General features: G+C 41.6%; 1 protein-coding gene across 10 annotated transcripts in view; it reads right to left on the bottom strand.

Annotated features, from left to right (window-relative positions):
* Window positions 1-22,603, bottom strand: part of KIAA1217 (KIAA1217 ortholog) — a 440,691-nt gene that overhangs the window by 41,911 nt on the left and 376,177 nt on the right. For 9 of the 10 annotated variants that reach the window (XM_040352526.1, XM_040352520.1, XM_040352516.1 and 6 more), the window contains 2 exons: window positions 10,475-10,579; window positions 6,145-6,197 (listed from right to left, as the gene is read on the bottom strand). In XM_040352526.1, coding sequence (XP_040208460.1) covers window positions 6,145-6,197; window positions 10,475-10,579 — 158 coding nt within the window. The remainder of the gene's footprint in view (window positions 1-6,144; window positions 6,198-10,474; window positions 10,580-22,603) is intronic. The other variant, XM_040352518.1, reaches the window with a different exon arrangement.

Here is a 22,603-nt window from a genome sequence, read left to right as displayed (position 1 = left end):
AGGTAGGCCATGGCATTTAAACAATGCTCAATTGGTACAAAGGGGCCCAAAGTGTGCCAATAAAATACCCCCACGCCATTACAAATTCTGACTCTGCCATCTGAATGTCACAGTAAGAGAATGTATCCCTGCTTTAATAATACCTGGCCCAAACGGTTGCAGGGTAATCCATCTTGGCAATATTTCTGTGGTTGGCCTGGAGCAGGAGGAGGGAGAGGAGGGGCGTGCCAGCTCCCACCTGTGCACTGGCTTATTGATGATGTCACATGCCAATATTATGTGTTTTTTCCCAGTTCCTTACCTATCACCTTGTGATGACTTTGTTGTGGTAAGTAGGGATGTGGCTCATTTGCCACCTTGCCCTTGCTCGTGATGGTGACCTGCAGTGCACACATGGGCCTGCATTTTTGACCCAGAGCAAAGTGGTCTCACGTGTAATTATATCATACACCTTTAAGTCCCTCCCACTGTTAGCCCAATTTGGCCACACCTCACACTTGGTTTCCACCCCAGTAAAAGTGGGCATCCAGCCCCATTGCCAGCAGCCTGTACAAATGTCTTTAAATATACAGTGGCTGGATGCTGTGGCAAGTGGTACTCACATTTAGAGAGGTATAAGTTCAGGGACATATGCATGGAATTAAGTAATTCTGCATTCTGGGCATATACCCTTGAATACATACGGCCTTAAACATGAGTACCACTTGGTACAGAGTCCAGCCTCTTACAATCGCCACATATTTTAGCCTGCCATAGCTTTTCACGTGCCACTGGCAGCAGGGTTGGATGTGGTAACCAGAGAATGTTGGGAATTGATACACATGGGCCAAAGCGCTAATATGCACGAGGCCTTGGAGGCCTAAGAGAATGAACAGGTGATCATTTAAAGCGGAACTAAACTCAATTTGTTTGTGTTTTCCAAAACAGTTAGAATCAAGGTATATTGTCCATGATAACTGTCAGGCCCCGTACACACGACCGAGTTTCTCGGCAGAATTCAGCCAGAAACTCGATGGGAGCCGTATTCTGCCAAGGAAACCGGTCGTGTGTACACTTTTGGCCGAGGAAACCGACGAGGAACTCGTCGAGCCAAATAGAGAACATGTTCTCTATTTCCTCGTTAGTCAATGGGGAAACTTGGCTCGCCGAGATCCTCGGCGGCTTCACAAGGAACTCGACGAGCAAAACGATGTGTTTTGCTCGTCGAGTTTCTCGGACGTGTGTACGGGGCCTCACAGTTGCTTGTGGTCTGAACCTAACTGTCAAGCCATTAAATGGCTGATGTCATCACTGATGACATGTACAGCACCATGGCAACTTTGGATCAAACAGAGGCTAAGATGGCAGCTTCCTTGGATGTAAGAAATAGGTGGGCTTAGATTCGCTTTAAGGTGGCCATACATACATATACTTCAGCCAGTGCCAAGACCAGGTCCTTTAGCACCTAAGGAGAAAAGGCCAAAGAGCGCTGCTTTTCCCATGAACTGTGAACTTCAGAAAAATAGGTTGTTGTTGCTCCCCACTTCTGCTGAAACTCCCACTTTCTGCCCACTCCTCAGCCCATCCCTGACTTTAGTTTGCAGTATGGAGGTTGAGAGGTTAACCTTGCCTTGCAGCACTCTGTCTGGGTACAGGGTCAAATCCCACCAAAGACTCAATCTGCATTGAATCGGTATGCTTTTGATGGGTTTAAGGCGATTTCCGTCAGAAAAGACATTGGTAGGTTAATTAGCATTTAATCAAACCAGCCCCAGAGTGTGTATGAGTGCGACAAGGATATCAGACTGCAATCTCCTACGGGGACAGATGTAAATGGCTGTGCGTGGCATGTCTCCACACTCTTTAGTGCTAGTGCTGAGGGCTTCCAATTTTGTAAAATGCTGTTTAATATCTTGGCACCACATAAACACGCGGAAACGAATGCCCTTCCTGAAGTGCTTACGATGATGTCATGATCTTAATGGCTGAAGAAGCTCTTCAAAGCAGGCAAATGAGAGAGTGAAGGAAGAGGAAGAAAACACTTCACTCTCCACAGTTTAAGCACAAATTGTGTCGACTCCTACAATATGGGTTAATCACACACTGCGGGTTCATTGTGTTTCACACAACAATACGGCCTTCTGTTTCTGCTGACAGGAAATTTATTTTGGACAGCAAACAGCATTTCTGCGGCTGTTTTCACTGAGCTTGTCTTTCTGGTACACAAACAATGAGCAAACAATATCAATTCTCTTGATAAGTGAGAATTTTCGATCTGCTGGAAACCGCTGAGCGGCTTTAGGTGAAAGCAGCCAATGAAAACGAAGCCTACTGAACATTCGCTTCTGGATTAAATGACCAGAAAGCCTCGTGTACGAGTTGATTTATATCATTTGCAGCTATGAATAACAGCTGACAAAATGTTTGTTAACATTTTCTCCTGTAATGGTTAACTATTTTCATACTTATTATTATTTTCTGTTCTTAGCTGTTTTTTTTTATATTATAAACTGGACATACAAGGCAGGATTTAGTTCAACACAAAAGTATGGTTCTGATAATATATTTCTGAGAGGATAGCTAAAGGCATGTCCAGTGTTACTTTAGTTGACTAAAACAACTAAAACATTTTAGTCGACTAAATGAATACTATTTTAGTAGACTAAAATAAAATTAAAACAATTGAGATGACTTAAATACGACTAAAACCAAAATGGCATAGTAAAAAAACTAAGACTAAAACTAAATTGAAATTTGTTAGAGAATGATTGCTTTGCCCTTGGATGGCAATCAACATCCTTAATAATTGCAGTGCCACATCCTGAATAATTTGTATAGGGAATATGTGGAAAAAGAAAAATGGACTTTGTAGGCACTGGTTGAAAAAGTAAAAAATATTTTTAATAAATGAGAAAAAACATACAGTTTCAACCAGACCAGATGCTAGTGCATCAATAAATACATCATATTAAAAAATGTTGTAAGAATATGAAACCAGGTAGAAAGACACCAGGTAGTGATTGCTGTTGTTGTTGTCACTGATAAGGACTAGTCCAGCCTGGGATAACACTGTTCAAATCTTGACATACATTCAGAGAGTTCCAAGGATTGCTCTACTAGTTTCGCGGGATGTGGCCACTTCTTCGGGAGCTTTGGAACAATTCAATGGTGTTTTGGATAAGATGCTGCGGCAATGCTGCACTCTTCACGGGTGGGATAGCCACCACCCTACTAGACCCAGCCGGGTCAGTGAAGATGGACTAATAACAAGGCCAGAGATCACGTGGTGCCGTAATGGTTCCGTTCACATGCAAGGGTGTATAACAGGTAACTATTAGAGGTGCATATAGGTGGACGCCTAGCCACTGTATGCGGTGTGGCACTCTCCGCATCGACCAAATTGAAATTTGACTTCAAAATGAACACTGGTCTTTAGTGCATGTTCATACCTCAATAACATAAATAATAACATATTCGATTTTTCACTCCAGCGGTGTATAATGAGTTTGGAAATTGTAGAAAAATGTCAACTAATGCATTACAATTTAATTACACTCATTCAATTTTAGACGACTTAAATTTGTTTTAGTCGACTAAAATGTACTGGAGATTTAGTTGACTAAATACGACTAAAACTAAAACAATTGCAGAAGACTAAAATGGGTCTAAAACTAAAATGCCATTTTAGACCTATGACTAGAACTAAATCGAAATTTGCTGCAAAAATTAACACTGGGCATGTCTTGTATTTTTACTGTATAGGACAATTTGCGAAAAAAGTGCAAAATCCAAACCAACCAATCAGAATTTATCTTGTACTGGTTGGAGATCAGTAAAGCACAAAGGCACAGGTGTTTGACATGTTTTCTTCCTGCCCTTAAACACCCCCTATATTCGCCTATATGTCAATGCACAGATAGACATTTACAGGCATATAGATGCAGGGGTGTTCAGGGGAGGAACATTTGGCTGGAAAAAAAGCCCAATGCAGCTAAGTGCGTGTAAACGCATCAAACATGTTTAGCGCTTGAGTGTTCATTTATAACAGTGGCCAGAATATATTACTATTCTGGTCAATGAAATGAACGTTCAAATGGCTACTAGTGGCCTCCAACACAATACCAAGAAGCCTCCTGGTCCCCTTCTGTGGCAGTAAACAGAATTACTAAATGGGCCAAATTTCTGATGGATTCCAATGGGCCTTTTCAGGACAAACATTGTGAATTATGGGTTTATTTCTGTGGAGCTTACTTTTACCCCTGGTCATTGTTTGGAAACCCTGCCAAGTATACTTTTGTAATAAAAACATCAACAAGCTGGATATATGGGGGCTTTTTCATGAGGAATTGTAATTTAGATGTTCTGGGACGAAGCAGTAGTTGATGAGTCAGGGAACAACAAAATGTTGATCCAAGAGATAATATCAACTGAGCAGCAAAGTTAATTTGATGCTTACTGCACCAAATGCTAAATCATTTTGTTTAAGCGCCAGAATTTTGAGCACTGTTCAGGTCAGTGCCGCCAGTTTTAAGCTTGCCATACATTCTACAATTTTCTTATTCAATTTCCTTTAGATTTACCTTCAACTATGTAGGGCAAGGATGTGCCTGACTGCATACAAATTGAAAGTGTTTAGGTTTGACCTCATATATAGTTTTGGCAATTGTACAAGAAAATTGTATAATGCATGGCCAGTCTAAAGTGATAATACACTTTCATATTCTTTTAAACTAAAATAACAAACATGTTATACTTTCCTCCAGCCCCGCGCAGCCCTGATTCTCGTTTACTGGGTTCCCCATGGCGCTTTAGGCCCCTCCTCTCCAGCGAGTTCCCCCAGGAAAAGCCATTTTCTCGTGAGTGCTTGCTGCCGAGCCGCCCAATCTGTGTCTATTGACACAGACTGGGCCCCGTCTCCCGCTCCATCATCACAGCATTTAATTGACAGCAGCAGAATCCAATGGCTATCAATCTGCCCAATTAGGAGGGAGACAGCAGGGGGAGCCACTGCTCTCATTGACATCCCTGGATCAGATCAGGCTCAGGTAAGAATAAGGGGGTGAAGTTTTTTTTTTTACCCTAATGCATATCATAGCAAATTTATCAGTGTAAGAAAGGTTTAGGCAAAATGGGGACATTCCTGTTGTAGCATTTTAAGTGAGATGTTAAGGTGGCCTGGAACTGAGCTAGAAATTATATAACAGAGATTTTGTTGCTGGATTTCCAAAAAGATATTACAAGCAAGAGGGTGACACAACGCACCAAGCTCCAACTATAAGAGAAAACACTGGGAGGAAACAGCTCCTTACGCCAGCCTTGTAGTTCCATTAGATGTGTCTCTAGGACTTCTTTTGCGGAATCTGACAGGTGTGTGATAGCACTGGACCAATATTAGTAGTCTAATAGACTAATATTAGAGACTAACTCAATCAAATTGGAATTAAATGTTTTTTCTGAACCAGAGTTTAGTTTGTGGTCAAGGTGGGTATCCAGGTTTTGGGCCCAGTGGCATCCCTAGGGTCAGTGCCACCTGGTGTGTTAAAATATAGTGTCACCCCCAACAACACCCTTCCCATCCCCCGTCGTGCTCTCTCATGTCTAGTGTGCCACAGTGCCCTGCAGGTGGCACTCCCTATCACGGATGGGGGTTACACCATTGCGGTTGGATATTATTTCCTACTTAATGGTATCACCCCTCTGGCTGGTGTTACCAGGGTGTGGTCCGCACCTCCATAGCATTGCCACTGTTTGGGCCTAGGCTGTTGTCTAGATTGACACCTTCTGGGTATGTGATTAGGAGCCCCTAGCACAAATTTCCATTTTGTTTAAAAATTGTTTAAAAAATGTGTTAAAAACAACAAATAAAACCAACGCATTTCAGGGTAAAAGGACCCCCCTTTCTTCAGGGCTTGAACACGAGTCTGTACTACAATCTTGATGAAACAGAATAGAAAAGCTGAACTGAGGCTGGATTGAAGCCAGCGTGTCCTATCTGCAAGGTGAGCGGCTGGCTGGATCCTTCTGTTGCTGAGTGACGGCGGAGGGAGCAGTACACTAAAGTCAGAGGATGGACTTAACAGCCTGCTCTGTTTACTCAGTGACATATACCTAAAGAGGAACAAACTGTCCGAAGCAAATAAATCACCACCGAGCTCTATACCGTACCTGGACTGTCTGTGATGGGAGGAGTGCTGCTTGCAGACTTAATGACTTTCTCACTGTAATGCGAAGAAAAAAGTTAATTATTATTTGAGGAAGTAGACATATGAATGAATAGTCAAATGGGTGACAACACGATCGATAGTATAAGGTGTCACGGAAAGCATGGTTAATCATCAACTTAACATAACTTTTTAAGGTTGGATTTATGATTCCTTCTCAACCTAGTTATGCAAATAATGTACCTACAGGCTGGAGTGCTCAGTGTTGTCTGCTCATGGACGTCAAACATTTCCATATAATCTGCCCTTATTAAAATGTCTGTTGGAAGTTTGGTGTCAGACAGTCTGTGTTACCTCTGCCTTCATAGTAACCAACCAGATTCAAATCTATGCTAGAAAACGATAACTGGACAGTGAAGTTTTGGATTGGCTGCTGTGTACCAATGCAAACTGTCTGCCTGGAGTTCATCTTTAATAACATTTGAACCATCTCAAGCAGTTAAAGCAGAACTCCAATTTGTAAATAAAAATATGATTTTTTTGCAAATACATTTTGAAGTCTTTCCAGGTATTCTTCTCTCATTTTGGCATCTTGTATGTTTTACAATTTTACTTCCTGCCTCCACCGATTCCCTTGCATTTGGCTGCACAGCCACTTACCGTTTTGAGCCAAGTTGTTTGCCTCCCCCCCTGCCCCCAAGTCTTTGAGACTACAGAGGTGACATAAAAGCAGGCCATAGATGAGTCAAAAATTTAATGAAAATTCTTGCATCATTAGTGTGCCAGCTGTGACATGCGATTTTCATGCTACAAAAGAAAGTGCCTGATCCAACATACTGAATTTTTTTTTGTTTTAGAAAAACTAAACAAATGATGGCACAAAAAGGGAGACCATGGAAAATCCTAATAGCAGACCCACTCAGCAATCAGGAATTATCCTGACATTCAGAAATAGCAGCATGTGGAGCGAGCTAAAGTACTCAATGTAGTAATATCAAGTCAACAGATGTCCTGGAGAAGGTAAGTGAATAAAGCCGCATATTAACAGGCAGGTGGATCTCTGACAATGACCGGGTGGTAAGTGTCTGCACCACCGAGACAATGTGACTTGTCGGATGAACTACAGCAATGCATGTTTTTAAATGCAGTGGATCTAAAGCCGTAACTTTTTTGTTGTTTGTTTTGGACACAGTATGGAAAGGTTAGAACTTCTGTCAAGCCTTGTGATCTGTGTCCCTACTTCCAATCTCGGTTTGTCCCAGTGACAATTGTCACCACAACATAAGGTAAAGGAACATCCAAAATTCCACAGTTCCTACCAGAGCGAGGACCACCTTTTTGGTGACACTGTGAAGAGACCTTCTTTCACTTCCTGTTGTCTCTCCAGGACGGGAAGAACATTAAACTTTGCCCAAAGGCACATTGTCAGTAAAACTGATATTTTAACCATTATATACATGCTAATGCAAACACAAACACCTTTGTTCCTGTTTTCCTAAAGCCGGCCATAGATGGATGGAATCTCGGCCAGTTCAGCAGGGACAAGCCAAAATTCAATCCATCTATGGTCAGGTTGTGTGTACTGGAGTCGATCCATTAATTGACTTTAGTACAATCATCCTTGGATTTTTTGTATGTGATCACTGCTGGTGGCTATAGCTGCTAGCAGTGTTCATTATGTTCTGCAGGTGCTTGGCACAATAGCACTGCAGGAGGGATTCACTCATCAACACTGACTGTGTTGATGGGGAAATTGAGCAGTCAAGCGAAAGAAAATTGTATAAACTTGGACTTGCTTTAGATTGGCGAAGAAACACACAGGAAAAATTCTGTGAGCATGATTATTATTGCTTCTTAGGCCTCGTACACACGACCGAGTTTCTCGGCAAAAACCAGCAAGAAACTTGCTGGGAGATATTTTTTTGCCGAGGAAACCGGTTGTGTGTACATTTTCGTCGAGAAAACTGTCAAGAAACTCGACGAGCCAAAAAGAGAGCAAGTTCTCTATTTCCTCGACGGGAATGGAGAGACTTGCCTTGTCGAGTTCCTCGACAGCCTAACAAGGAACTTGACGAGGAAAACGATGCGTTTCGCACGTTGAGTTCCTCGGTCGTGTGTACGAGGCTTAAGTGTAGCCCTTAACAACCTAGTCCCCAACCAAGAGGTTGTATAAAGTGTTAGGACTCAAGTTGCCCTGGCCACTTAGATCTAAAAGTTCTTATCTTTACCGCCATCTAGTCATGTCTACTGATTGGATATCTCCTTTAACTCTTTCTAGTTTTTACACCTTATGGTGGTTTAGTGATGTAAAATCTACAGATGATTAACTTGCAGCAAAGGCTATGAAAGCCTGAGTGGTTATCTAAAAATATCTTTAGGGAGTGTTCTGTCCTAATTACTCTGCTGAATTACACAGCACCTCACCTAATAACCATTTCTTATCAGAACAGTTGATTTCTGATAAGGGCTTTGACAACACACAGCCCTCAGGTCTTCGGTGAATCACTATTGAGCCGAGGGCTGTACATTTCTGAGTAGTCCTCCTCTATTATGAATAAACGTATGCAAACTTTTCTAGAGAACCTTCTTTATCACCTCATTATTACTGCTTTTCATTAAACTTAATAAATGTGAACACAAAATACCCACAATAAAATTTAAAGCCAGTATATTAGCATGCTAGGTGCTTGTTAGACAAGTTAGAAAAACACATGCATTTTAGTTCTTTTGTAGCAAATGGACATTTTCATAAATTGTATTTATCTATGCATGCAGAGCAACTGCAAGGAAGAAAACAAGTTTTATTAAGCAAAGCAGGAATTATATGAAAAAGAATGAACAAATAAATGCAGTAAATAAAAGCTGGTTAACTGCCAAATAAAACTTCCTTTTAAAGAATAACAGCCTTAAACAGCACAGGATTCATAATATCAGGGAGAGGAACATGTCAGGATTTTACATTACAAAAATGTAGGTTTTTAAGTTTAAAATGATGTTAAAAGTAAAATATTATATGACATTAATAAATATGGGGCTCGCAGTCTGATTTTCTGAAGATCTCATGTCATCTCAACAAAAATGCATCAAATGAAGGCCAGTCAATTGAACACATTGTATGTGTTGGCGTAGATTTGTATGCACACTGACATACAATGCAAAGTGAGTGGACTTCGTAGCGTGTTTTCACATTAACATTTGATTTTTTGCACATTAACATGCGTTGTGTTAATGAAGCCCATTCATTTAAAAGGGGCTGCCAAAACACAGCAATGGAAGAAAAACTGTCCCTTCTTTTTAATTATTTCCTTTTATTTCACCGCATGTACTTAATAGCAGGCTTCAGTGCTGGTCGGCCAGTTGTACAGAGCGCCATGCCCTGCCATGCATTGTGGTAATGTGGTAAAATGTATTTTACCCCATGAAACCACAACACAGATCTAAAGCCAGCCTTAAAAAAAGAAAAAGATTATTTATCATCAAACTGAATCATCATTCAGTCCTTTTAAAAAAAAATGTCCTCCTTGTGGATAGACGAGGAAAAGGCTGAACGCAAGCTGAAATACTTATAATGTGAACAGGTTTACCTTCTACCAGACTTGTAATTACGTTTTCTTAAGAACTGCACACCTTTCTTGAGAATTGCACATCTCTCCCACAATGCCCCACCAAAAAGATCGCTCTACTATTTCCAGCTTCTGGTGATGCTCGCCACAGAATAAATCATTAGTACGGTTATATTGATTGTGCAAGCAAGCAGGTGGAGGGGTGACGCAGCAATCCACAAAGCTGAACCAGGACAAATTGTTGTCACTTCCCTGGCGGTGAATTGTGGAGGAGTTGTGTAAATCACAAGACAGGCAGAACAGATTTACAAATCTTTTGCCAGGTACATATATGTATTTCATCTAGGCATTTCGCTCTTTGCCGAAGCTCAATTAGAGTGAACAACTTCTGCTGTTGACAACACAGCCTATTGGTGACCTTTAAGAATTCTCCTATGAATATCAGTTTTTAAGGGTATTTATGCAAAGCAGACACTCAATCCTCTTATCCGTATGCTCTAGCTGTATTCCCCCAGCATGATGGCACTTGAGGAAAAAAAAAAGGTACTTCATTTAAAATGCAACTGCAAACCTGTTACAATATTCTTTCTTTTTCGGTCAGGATGTCTGACTAGGGAGCCATTGGCTCCCAGCTCGCTTTTCTCAGTATGTGACAATGCACATTCAGGCAATGGATGCCCTCCCCACACTTCATCCGTTCTGTCGACCTAGTGACACCAGACCTGGGTTTTAGCTAGTAGTGCACGACATGGAAAGGTTTCATATATTTACCCAGGTGCATCCTTACTGCTGCTTGGGCTGGGCCCTTTCATAAGTGCGGTCTGAACAAGGCCAGTTAGACTGGCTATCTGTTTCTCCATGGCATGCATTCTGTCTCTGTAAAACAAGGGAACAGCCAATTACTAGTCTATGTGCTTGTGAGAATACAGCAAAACTGAGCTAAAGGGGAACTGGTCACAAGCCAAAATACCTTGACTAAAGCACTGGGTGGAAGCTGCCATCCTAAAACTTTCGGGGCTGCAGACTAGCTTTGGATCAAGAAAAATCACATGCTGGTAAGCGCAAAAGGCTTACCTTCTCTGCCACCATTCATCACGGGAGCCAGAAAAAGAAAAACTTCCATCAGAGCTTTTCACACAGGTAGTTTGCTTTGTGACAGCCCCCCTTTAAATGATTCCAGGCAAATAACAAAACTTTAGCTCATTTATATAGTGCTGACATATTATGTAGCACTGTACAGAGTAGTAGGGACCATAGACTTCAATCTCTGCTCTCTAGAGGCGTGTACAATCCAATGATCTCACCATACACACACACAAATTGTGGGGCCAGATCACACATCAATCACTCTCCATTGCTGGGTTGTTGAAGAAAACCAGAGATAAAAAACCCACCCACCACAGAGAAAATGGACAAACTCTGCGGTGGGAATTTGACCCAGGGAACCAGTATTGCAAGGTCAGCATCATTCCCTGTATTTACACATAAACCAATCTGCATATTTTCCTGCATTACTTCTTTGCATTTATTGCTACCCATCCTCTGCGAAACACACTATATTTTTATAGGGGGACCCCGGCTGCTGAATTGGGAAAGAAAAGATAGAACAAAAATGATTTATATTGATAATCGAACCAGAAGAATCACCAATTTAGCACTTTTTGATTCCCCTCTGCAGTTAAATCTGTCTTATCTATGGGGGATGTCTACTGGTCAAATGTCTACCCCCACACTTTTTTTTTTACCAAAGGTCTTCTGGCCTTCCACTTCTTCAGTGGCAGTAGTAGGCAGTCCTTACTTCTGCGCTGAATGGCGCACACATAATGATGTAGCAGGCAGTTCTTACTTCTGCGCTGAATGGCGCACACATAATGATGTAGCGGGCAGTCCTTACTTCTGCCCTGAATGGCGCAGACTTAAATGATGTAGCGGGCAGTCCTTACTTATGCCCTGAATGGCGCACACATAATGATGTAGCGGGCAGTCCTTCCTTTGCCCTGAATGGCACACACATAATGATGTAGCGGGCAGTCCTTATTTCTGCCGTGAATGGCACACACATAATGATGTAGCGGGCAGTCCTTATTTCTACCATGAATGGCACACACATAATGATGTAGCGGGCAGTCCTTCCTTTGCCCTGAATGGCACACACATAATGATGTAGCGGGCAGTCCTTATTTCTGCCGTGAATGGCACACACATAATGATGTAGCGGGCAGTCCTTATTTCTGCCGTGAATGGCACACACATAATGATGTAGCGGGCAGTCCTTATTTCCAGTGACAGGGTCTCTTTGGACCATTCTGCAGCTCCCAAATTTAGACTACCAATAAACAGTAACTTTAAACATACCATATCATTTACAGATGCTTTTCATTCTATTCTGACCATGTAATGTATTTTTCAGACTAAGTTTATCCAAAATAAGTCTTAATTTAATTTTGATTATAAACTCAATAATAAAGAGATCACATTCTCGTTAAAACATCTTGAACATGTCATAAAATACAGATGGAGAGTAAAATGTGTGTTTTCTAAACGGAAGAGCAGAGATCTCCAGCTATTTCTAGGTTGGGTAGTCTGGAAACAATTGTGAATTTTAAGTAAATTATGACTTTTCAAGGATGATCTTGGCTTAGTCTGGTAAACCACAGCATATATCATACACAAAGAAAAGAGCCTGAAATTGGAGGGGATGTACAAAAACATTTTTTTTTCCTCCAGCGATTTCTATTATGTGAGATGCGCTGAGTGAAGATGAAAGGAGAGCAAGCTAAAATATCTCATGTTTTATTCTATCAGGTATGGAAAAGTTCAGGATGTTTTTATAAGTTGCTGACAGAACACAGCTAAGGAGACAATGGTCTTTCTGTAAGGTAGACCTGTAGGTTTTGAACCGAGTGCGAAGATGAAAAGTAAGATGGCAGTGAAGGTGGACAACAGTACCCTTGTTTCTGAACTCTTCTCTGAACGTTTTATAGGGAACGCGCACTTTGTCCATGTAGAGCAAAGCAACAATTTCATCCCCAGCGTCACATACTCATCTTTCCTTTACGCCTTGACAAAATATTCTGCCACTGGGTGCTCTGCATAATCTTAAAGCTACTCCATTTATAGCTTACACAAATCTGCAAGTCATAACAAGCCTTATGATCTCCTGGAACTTCTGGTTCTTCAAGGGGAGGAGTAGGCGTGAATCTTTTATTGGAGAAGCTTAAGTTTCTCTTATTACAGAAGGACCCTGAGATGTGTCTAGGACTAAACCAGATTCTCCAAATGATGAGTGGGTTCCAGCACCGATTTTCGATGGTTCAGGATTCATCTGAACCTCTGACACATCTGGATAGTCAGAACCACATCGTTCAACAAAGCCCACAGGGACTGACCTCTCAACAGCAAGTTGTCCAAGTATGCCACAATGGGGGTTCCACAAGAAGACAGCTGGGCTAGTACTCTGGTTAGTATTTGGTGAACCTCTGAGGAGCATAGAATCGGACTAAGGGCATGGCCATGAACTGGTAATGTAGATGCCTCACACCAGGATGTAGGAAATACTGATGCATTAGGAACATGCAGGTATGCATCCTTAAGGTCCACAGAAGGTCCATCCTTGAGGTCCACAGAAGCCAAAAAGTCTCCCCGGGGAAGGAAGGCAATGACAGACCTAGTGAATTTCATGCAGACATTCTGAAATCAAATTAACAATTTTTTTAAATCAAAGATGGGCTGGAAGCCAACTTTGGGTTTTGGAACAGTGAGCAGGTTTGAGTATACCTTTAAAACAGTTCTGCCACAGGAAATGGGGCAAAGACACTTTGGTCCAGCAGGCCTAATGGAGATCTGGTGATCTGTGCAGAGACCTAGGAAGTTTGGAGACAAGAAACCAAGAAACAGGAAGGGAGCAAATCCCAAATTTGTAGCCCTGGAAAACCAACTCCTGCACCTACGCATCGGAGATGCAAGAGGCAAGTACAAGCATCTGCAAGGGTTAGCATCCTATTTCCCATTCTGGAAAGAGGGGGTGCAAATTCATGGAGAAGAAAGCTTGCCTGAGGATTTGACAGATGCCCAGTGACCAGCAGGATCCAGAAGCAAAGCAATTCAAAAGACAGCCTAAGCCAGCCTCATTTTCAAGTTGTTAAAGTTCACCTTTATTGGAGAAGTGGTGGTGAGCACATATGTGACAGCCAGTACTTAGATGCATATCTGTGTGCTGGCAGTGATCAACAGGGTATATACAAGTATTTGCTTTAGATAAAAAAAAGGGCACATGCAGAAACTATGCCGGAATGTTAAGTTTACTTCCAATACCAAAATCAGCTATCTAACACAGCACATAATCACAGGGTAAAGTCTGAGCTCTGATTTCAGCCAAGGCACAAATTTGGGTTTGTTTTCTTGCTAATAAGTACTTCTGCATTCTACTTCTTAGCATGTCACGTCACAGAAGAGACCAAATATAAATAACAGCTTAAACATCTAGAAATGTTACTGCTAAATCCAGCTTCTGGCCTTATTGCTGAAAAGGACTTTGACTTATTGAAAGATCACAATAAATGTTTTCTAGTGTATCACCATTAGGCTCCATTCACATCATATATCCCGAATCATGGGCAGAAGCACTGCAATTCTGCCCGCGATCCCAAATCACGGCAAATCGCGAGACGCTCACTTCCAATGGCACTTCTTTTGGGCGTGAGGCATCCCGCGATTCTGTTTGTGCGATTTTACTGCAATTCATCGGGTGTCAATCGCAGCAAAATCACGCCATTGGAAGTGATGGGGACGATCAAACGATTGTCCCAAGATTTGCCATGATTCCGGCAGAATCAAAGTGCTATTGGAAGTGATGGGGATCGCACAGGCGCCCCGCGATTCTGCCCGCGATCCAGAATGCGTAGATGTGAACAGAGCCTTAGGTATGACTTAAGGCAAAACTTTTTTTGTTAGTTTTGGAGTGGAGAGGGAATAGAACACCTATTAGGTTATTATTGCTGTCTGTGCCCCCATTACCGAGATTTAGCCTCTCTGTTTGTCCTGTTTACAGTTATAATTGAAAGTGAAAGTAAAAGAAAATTCTAAATTTTGTGTTTTCCCCAGAAAAGTAATAGAGGGGAAATCTTCCAATGGGGACACTAGTTCTGGTGACTAATTTGCAGTGATTTCTTCTTACTTCCTGTTTTGGCTATGGAACAGGAAATTAAGGTAAAATTCCCCAATGGGACAAAAAAATCTGACAAGGGTTATTCTAGTGAATAATGCTGATTTTAACGTGTGTGAAAAATTGAACAAATTGCCCTGGGCTCCAAGTGGTTATGTGCATCATTACCATAGCATAAAGTAAAACAATGATGCAGTCACTTGCATGAATCAGATTTCCGATAGTCAGATCAGAAAAAGATTTATTTGTATTGGTTGTTAGGAGTTATTCTGCACCTTTGCTTTATTAAAAAAAAAAAAAAAAAAAGTATTGATTTTATGGAGAGCAGAAAATGTTCTACCAGTTTCTGAGTAAACACAGTGTACGGTTTATTTCTCATGAATGTAATCAGGTATCATTCTGCATACTGATTACATATACTGATTTCATTTTATCTCCAAGCCCAACAACAAAAATAGCTAAGCAGCTCTACTTTGTAGCAGAGGTATGAATTAAACACTTGAATGATAAAATATTTTATAGGCAGATTATTGGTAAAATAACAGGTTGAGAAGGAAGACGAGTGCAAAGCGAGAATGAATATTCTAATATAAATTATTCATAAACCAAAACTTCAATTAGGGGTGTTTATGTTGGCTCAGCTGGAATAATATAGGGGAATCTTCGAAGGGGGGGGCAGTTAGTTTACAAACTATGATGAAGGTTCATAATATGTATGCAATTATTCCCACTATATACTGTAGACACAGTAATATTAGATTTTTTCAAACTGACATAACATTATAGTAGGAATGTAATCATTTTAATATTGGTTGTCTCAAAAGCAAATTAAGATGCCGAGAATGGAGCTGGATGCAAGACAATATAATAAAATAACATGTAATGTAGCGCCTGTGTACTTTTCAGTACAGGTGCTATACTAAATTTAGTGGGGAATGAGAGAGTCACTTGCTCTCATTCATTGATTTGTTAAGTTTGGCTGTCGCCAATCCTGGATTGTCCTGTGGGTCAGTCTGTGCGTCCAGGGAGGCAGTTTCATCTCTGGACGGCAGATGGCGCCAGAGGGGTCCGGGCGGAGACACTTCTTCCCAGCAGCCAATGAGAGGAGTTGGACCTCGCTGTGCATGCTGGGGAGGGGTATTTCTGTGGCGGAGGCCGTTGGTTTGGGGTTCTTCGCGGGTTCCAGGTGCGGCACCCACCTTTAGGGTGTGCGTACATCACGGGCCCCGGCGTTATGGCCTACCAGGCCGGGGCGCACGTGCTATGTGGAGTTCCTGACTCTGGGCTCCTAAGGCCCGGAGCAACTGATGCTACAAAGGGGGCCCAGTGACTTACTGGATCCCCCATCTTTATTAAGAAGATCCCAAGCCTGGTGCTTTTCGGCGGGGGATCGGTCTGAGGAGAACCCAGAGGCAGGTGATCAAATAGGGCTTGAACGAACCATCGGGGATCTGGGTGACACTGACAGGTTGTATTTAGACTGTCAGTCGGTGACCCCAAAAAGATACATTGGGAGGATTCGCTCTACCGTTCAAACTTTCCAGTACTAGGCCTGTGGCAGAGGTCTCATCTTTAAACCCAAAAATCGAATTAGAGCCTAATCTGTGGCAGAGACTTGTTCCTTCCCAGAAGTTCTAAGTGGCGCTCTGGCTGCCAGGTTCGTGAGGGGGACCTCTCCAGGGGCACTTTACCCACTTCGGCTGAAGTGGCGACGAGGAAAGAGTTGCTGTAAAAGCAGGACTGCTTTTACTTATCCATAGCATGATTCTGTGAAGTTCGTCCTTCTTTCACCAACCTGTCCTGTCTACCTCAAGTTGACATGTTGGTCGTGTTGACCAGAAAAATAAAGCATTGAAAATGTCAACCAACAGCCTGGACATTCTATTACTGCTCTCATTGCTGTCATCATCCCTAGACACATTCCAGAGGTAACTTAAATACGCTGATCCCAAATTAATTACCAGCGTCTCCTTCGGGGGTGAGCGCTACAGTAATATAGCACATGTCAAACACAAGGCCTGTGGTCTGAATCCGGCCCGCCTGGCCATTTCATGTGGCCCTCGCACCTCTCCCGCAGCTGCGGCACCCAGCTCATCTCAGCAGTTGGCAAAAGAGAGGAGGACAGAACTCCTCTGCCAGATCCTGTGCTTCTCCGAGCAGTCGCATTGAGGCTGGTCTCTGCCCTCCCGTCTCAGTAGTTGGCAGCAGAGAGGACAGAACTCCTCTTACAGATCCTGGTACCTCCCTGTGCAGCTGCAGCACCCCCTCGTCTCTGCCTCCCCTGGTCTCAGCATTCAGCAGACTCTAGCAGCTGACTCTAGCCCTCCTCTGGTCCTCCTCCAGGCCCTGCATTTCTGTTGCTCAGCTCCACCCACAGCTTCTTCCCAGGAGCAGCACAAGGTAAGGGGGGTGCACTGTGATATAAGGGAGGGTGGAGGACTCTTGACTTCTGATGGTGGAGGGACTTGACTTCTAGTCTTACAGATACAACCGGCCCTTTGAGGGCAAGCATAATGCTGATGCCTTAAAAAAAAAAAAAACAGCTACCTTAAAAGTAGCAGTGACATCAACCCTGTGCAGCACATGAGTATAGAACAAAGCTGTGGGAGGGACTCAGCGGGCTCCACCCACTACAGGCTGCCTGCAGAAAACTAAATAAATCTAAACCCAATCACTAAAATTTCTTATAAGCTTCTCAGTATTTTATTGGAATAATATCTGGTGAACCTGCCATAAAAGTCTTTATTCAGACACTTCCTGTTATGGGGCGACAACGGTCTCCCAGCCGTACTACTGTATTGTCAGCCTATCACATGTACCCCAGGTGAAGAGATTACAAGTGCCCATGGAGGCCCATGGAGGCTGAAGAAAGATATTCGGGCCACTTTGTCTGCCTACTCCATTCTAGAAAGTGTCCTTCTGCTGCTTGTTCACATGTGCTTATATGGCTATTTTTTAAGTCTTCCCAGTCTGGTGATAGACTAGCCCATGGAACAATGTAGTACCATGTCTAGTACCATTGTCTTCCTGTTCAGCCGATATTATGCAAATATATTCTACTGAGGCCCCATCAGGGTCTCTGGATTCCTTCAGGGTAGTATACCTCATGTGGTTGGGGTTGTGTGGAATAGGAGGGGGTGGGAAAATGTGACCTCACGGCATTTTACGCCATAGCATTTTCATGGGCCTTGAGGTCATGTATGTATTTTTTTTGGGGTGTGTTTTTGTTGTAAGTGTACTTTTCTATTAAAAGCAATACAAATTAATTATTTTAAAAAATAAGGAGGTCAGAGGATATAAACAGCACCATAAAGGTAAAAGGGATGAAAAAATGGAAAAAGGTATGACCTCAAATATTGGGATTTTAAGGCAATTTGGACAGTAAGGAAAAAATAATTATATAAAAATATATATCAATTAATACAAAAAAGTCATAAAAACAGTAATCCTATGGATAAAACCACATGCAATGTGGTATTCAATGCATGAATATACATAAACATAGACATAGACAAGTGGTTAATTCAACTACTTATGACAAAGAAACCATAATATAACATAGCTCTAAGTAGTAAGTAGTTGAAGAGCGACACTTCAACTACTTACTACTTAGAGCTATATTATATTATGGTTTCTTTGTCAGATGTAGTTGAATAAACCACTTGTCTATGTCTATGTTTATGTATATTCATGCATTGAATACCACATTGCCTTTGGTTTTATCCATAGGATTACTGTTTTTTTTACTTTTTTGTATAAATATATTTTTTTATATAATCATTTTTTCTTTACTGTCCAAATTGCCTTAAAAATCCCAATATTTGAGGTGATACCTTTTCCATTTAATCAGGGATGATGGCAATTAACATGCCAATCTACACAAGTCTAACTTATTTCTAAAGGGATGAAAAAATAGAATAAATATTTTTTTGCTTAGGGTGAAAAATTGCAACAGTTTAAGTTACACAGTGTCCTGGCAAACTAAATAGGGGTAAGATCTCCTTTAAGGAAAGTGAAATCATTTAGGAGCCACATCTGTGCATTTATGCAGCTCCTGACTAGCTGTTTCTAGCATTCCCCCCCATGATATATACAGCTCGCTCCCACCTGGTCCACCCATATTTGTCAGATTTGGCAGTCACTCTGATCGGACATTCTGTTGGCGAGGGGAAGCCTCAGGTGGCCCGATCTACAGGTTTTTGGCCAGCTTGAGATCTCCTGACTCAACAAGCAGCCAAATGATGAGAGCACTGCTGCCTTAACACATAATATATGATTTATTTATTTACACTTGCATAGCTTAGCAAAATTGTGCATACCAATCCCTGTCCACATACTCCAGGCACAATGCCATTAGAAAGAAGCCACAGTACACTTGCATTGGACTGAACAGAATAATCGCTATAGTCATATACGTTAAGTTGAGAGAAAACATCTGTGTATAGAAGATTTGGCGGGTGACAAGTACGCAGCTGCAAAACAAAGGTCTGCACTTCATAGCCACCATCATTATTTAGTTCATTGTATATTGCTCTGGGGGATATATGCTCTTCTAGGGCATGTGAGAAAGCCATGAGCAGCGCCACTCTTTGTAGGCGGTTCTTATAACCCTCTAGAGGAGGTACAGAACTAGAGGCCTAGGACACTGGGCAGCCTCCACTTTAGGGATGGTGTGAAGGCATTTCAAATGCTGCTGCAGGTGGCATGTAATATAGCAAGGATCCTGGTTATGATGGTTTTTTTCTAAAGTGGACCTGAGCTTAAGTGAAGATTTGCTATCTTATTGGGAACATCTAGAAGTGTGCGTTGAGCCTCACTATGAGGCCTCGTACACACGACAGAATCCATCAAGAAACTTGGTGGGAGAGCTTTTTTGCCGAGGAAAACGGTTGTGTGTACGTTTTTCATCAAGGAAACTGTCGAGGAACTCGACGAGGAAAAAAAAGAACAAGTTCTCTTTTTCCTCGACGGGATTCTCAATTTCCTCGTCATGTTCCTCGTCAGGCTGGTTTTCGACGAGAAACTTGAGCGTGTGTATGCTAAGAAACCCTTGCATGCTCAGAATAATGTATGAGACGGGAGTAAATGGAGAGAACACATTTTTCACGCTGTAACAGACTGTAACAGACTGAAAAGTGCAAATCGTCTCTTACCAAACTTTTACTTAACACGCAGTAACATGAGATTAGCAAAAGCAGCCCCTAGGGTTGTGCCAGTGGAATCGAACTTCGCATGCCATTGTATGTGTTGTACGTCACCGCGTTTGAGAACGAGGAGATTTTGTCTTGACCATGTGTACGCAAAGCAAGCTTGTCGAGTTCCTCGACAAGCCTAACAAGGAACTCGTCGAGGAAAACGATGTGTCTTTTCCGACGAGTTCCTCGGTCGTGTGTACAAGGCCTTAGATAATCTCAGGAACTAAAGCTGGTAATACAGGACTCATTTTTTTTGATCAGCCAGAGGGCTGAACAATAAAAAAAATAAAAGTATTCCTCCATCCACACAAGCAGGGTGGACAGAGGAATCCTTCTTGCTGGGACAATGTATACTGACAGCAGGACTCTCCACTGTCAGTATACACTGATCAGCGGCAGCTGGCTGATCAAGAAAAGTTTTCTGACAAGCCTGTTTGACAGAAGTTCATCTAACGATTGATTTCTATTGAACTTTGATTTCACATGGATCATAATTCGTCTGGTCCCTGCTGAACAGGATGACTTTATATCCATCTATGGCCAGCTTAAAGTTGGCTATACATTGGGAGGAGTTTTTTAAAACATTTGTATGAAAATTCATAAATATTGCTCATCAGGCAATAAAATTTTGCCATCATTGAGTCAACTACCGTAATTTTGAGAGCCCTTAAAATGTCATCCATACCTGCTACCTGAATGAAATCTATGACAAATGAAAAAGCTTTGTTTTATGCCTGGAACCCGATTTACAAAATGTCAGATGTTTTACAAACAAAAATATGTAAAAAAAAATCATCACTCAAGTGAAAAACAATTGTCCAGTTATCCCCACTCACCATTAGAAACTAAAACAAAAATTGTGAGAACAAAGTTCTACAAGTGTATGGGCAGGTTAAGTCTCTGGAGATTCGGAGTCAGATTTGGTGATGTTACTACTGTCCTGCTCGCTGTTCTCCTTGATGAAGGGGAAACTGTACATAAGGGACCTGCAAGGCCAGATTTTCCCTGCTTCTGGTTCACTTATTCTGTGGGTCTATGCTGCCTCAACTTCTCCGGCGTCTTGTTGATAAGTTCCCTAACGATCATCAGATCAAAAGCTATTATAGTTGCAAACTTTTCCAAACTAAAAATACTCAACTGATGATTTATTTCCAATTAGTTACATTGATACTAAGCTTATTTTACCACTTAGAGGCAACCCTACCAATCATCAGGAAAGCAGCTCCGACAAGAGGAAGAGAAACTCTGAATCTACCAAGATGTCTGCCTTTACGCAGGTGGAGTGTGCCTGTGTGGAGGTAGACATCTTAGTAGATGCAGATGTTGGTTTCCTCTTCTTGGAGATGCCTTCCTGGTGTCTGGTAGAAGGCAGATATCTTGTTGAAACAGCGCAGAACAAGGCAAATCAGTAATGGGATCATGATAAACTGCCCCTTTTGCCTCCTGCTTGCCTTTTTTGAGCACGCCTTCCAGAATTCAGGTCCTCTTTAACAGGAAGATAGTATTCATCTTATTTTGCAGGTTTGTACTCTTACTAGAGACAAAGTCACAGGCAGCAGACTTCAGAACTTTAGGATGTTCCGGTTGCACAATGCAATAGGAGCAACCACTATTCTTCCCCATGTAAGCTGTGATGATAGCATGATTTAAAAGTAGGGCAGGAGCAGATATTACATATTTAGACCCTGGTTTAGACATCAACTGCTTGTCCATTAAAAGTAAAACATGTACAAGTGTTAATTTGTTATATTACCTAATATTATACATAGGTTTGTATCAGAGTGTATATCTACAGGTTTAGGAAAGTGACATTACATTTTAAGGGAAGGTCAGGAATGGAAGCTAAAAAAAGCTGAAGCAAACCAACATTGGCATTCTGCAAAACCACAGCAATATATTTTTTTCAACCATCGTTAGTTATCTCCCCATTGACAGCACAGCCATGAATAGCCTCTTAAAATGTTCTAACACACATGCAGTTGAGTTAGTTGTCCATTAGAAAATGTAAAATACATGCATCTCCTTACAGAATAGCAAAAAACATAATAAACTGTAGGCATTTAACAAATATTGTTGGGTTCCATTTTGTTACCGAACAAGTAAACATGTGAATGCAGCATTTTAATTCAACAATATAAGAAATAAGAGGAATAAATAAATGTTCACAATGTCACAGTCTGAATTTGTAGGCTGCGTTTTTACTTCCAATCACAAAATGGTTGACTTTTTTATGAGTTATGCATTGCAAGAATAAGTACAATAGAAACAATGTTTTGTGCTTGAATACACACCACCCAATGCAGTATGATGTAAAATCAGAGAAAAAAAACAAATTCCCAAACCCCAGCCGGATATGTCTATCCACTCTTCTACAAAGTAAAACCAAACGTTTTCTCAACAGTCCTAAAATTACATCAAAAGTTGGGAGGTCTACATTCAGGCACTATAAATTCTGCCTCATTTATAAAAGTTTTAGATCCCAACCAACCATACCCATACCCACAAGAACAAAATCTACATAAATAGCCACACTGATATAGG

This window comes from Rana temporaria, chromosome 5 (assembly GCF_905171775.1).
Source record: "Rana temporaria chromosome 5, aRanTem1.1, whole genome shotgun sequence".
Taxonomy (NCBI): Eukaryota; Metazoa; Chordata; class Amphibia; order Anura; family Ranidae; genus Rana; species Rana temporaria.
The sequence above is the reverse complement of the archived record's forward strand: the minus strand, read 5'-3'. Positions and strand labels throughout refer to the sequence as shown.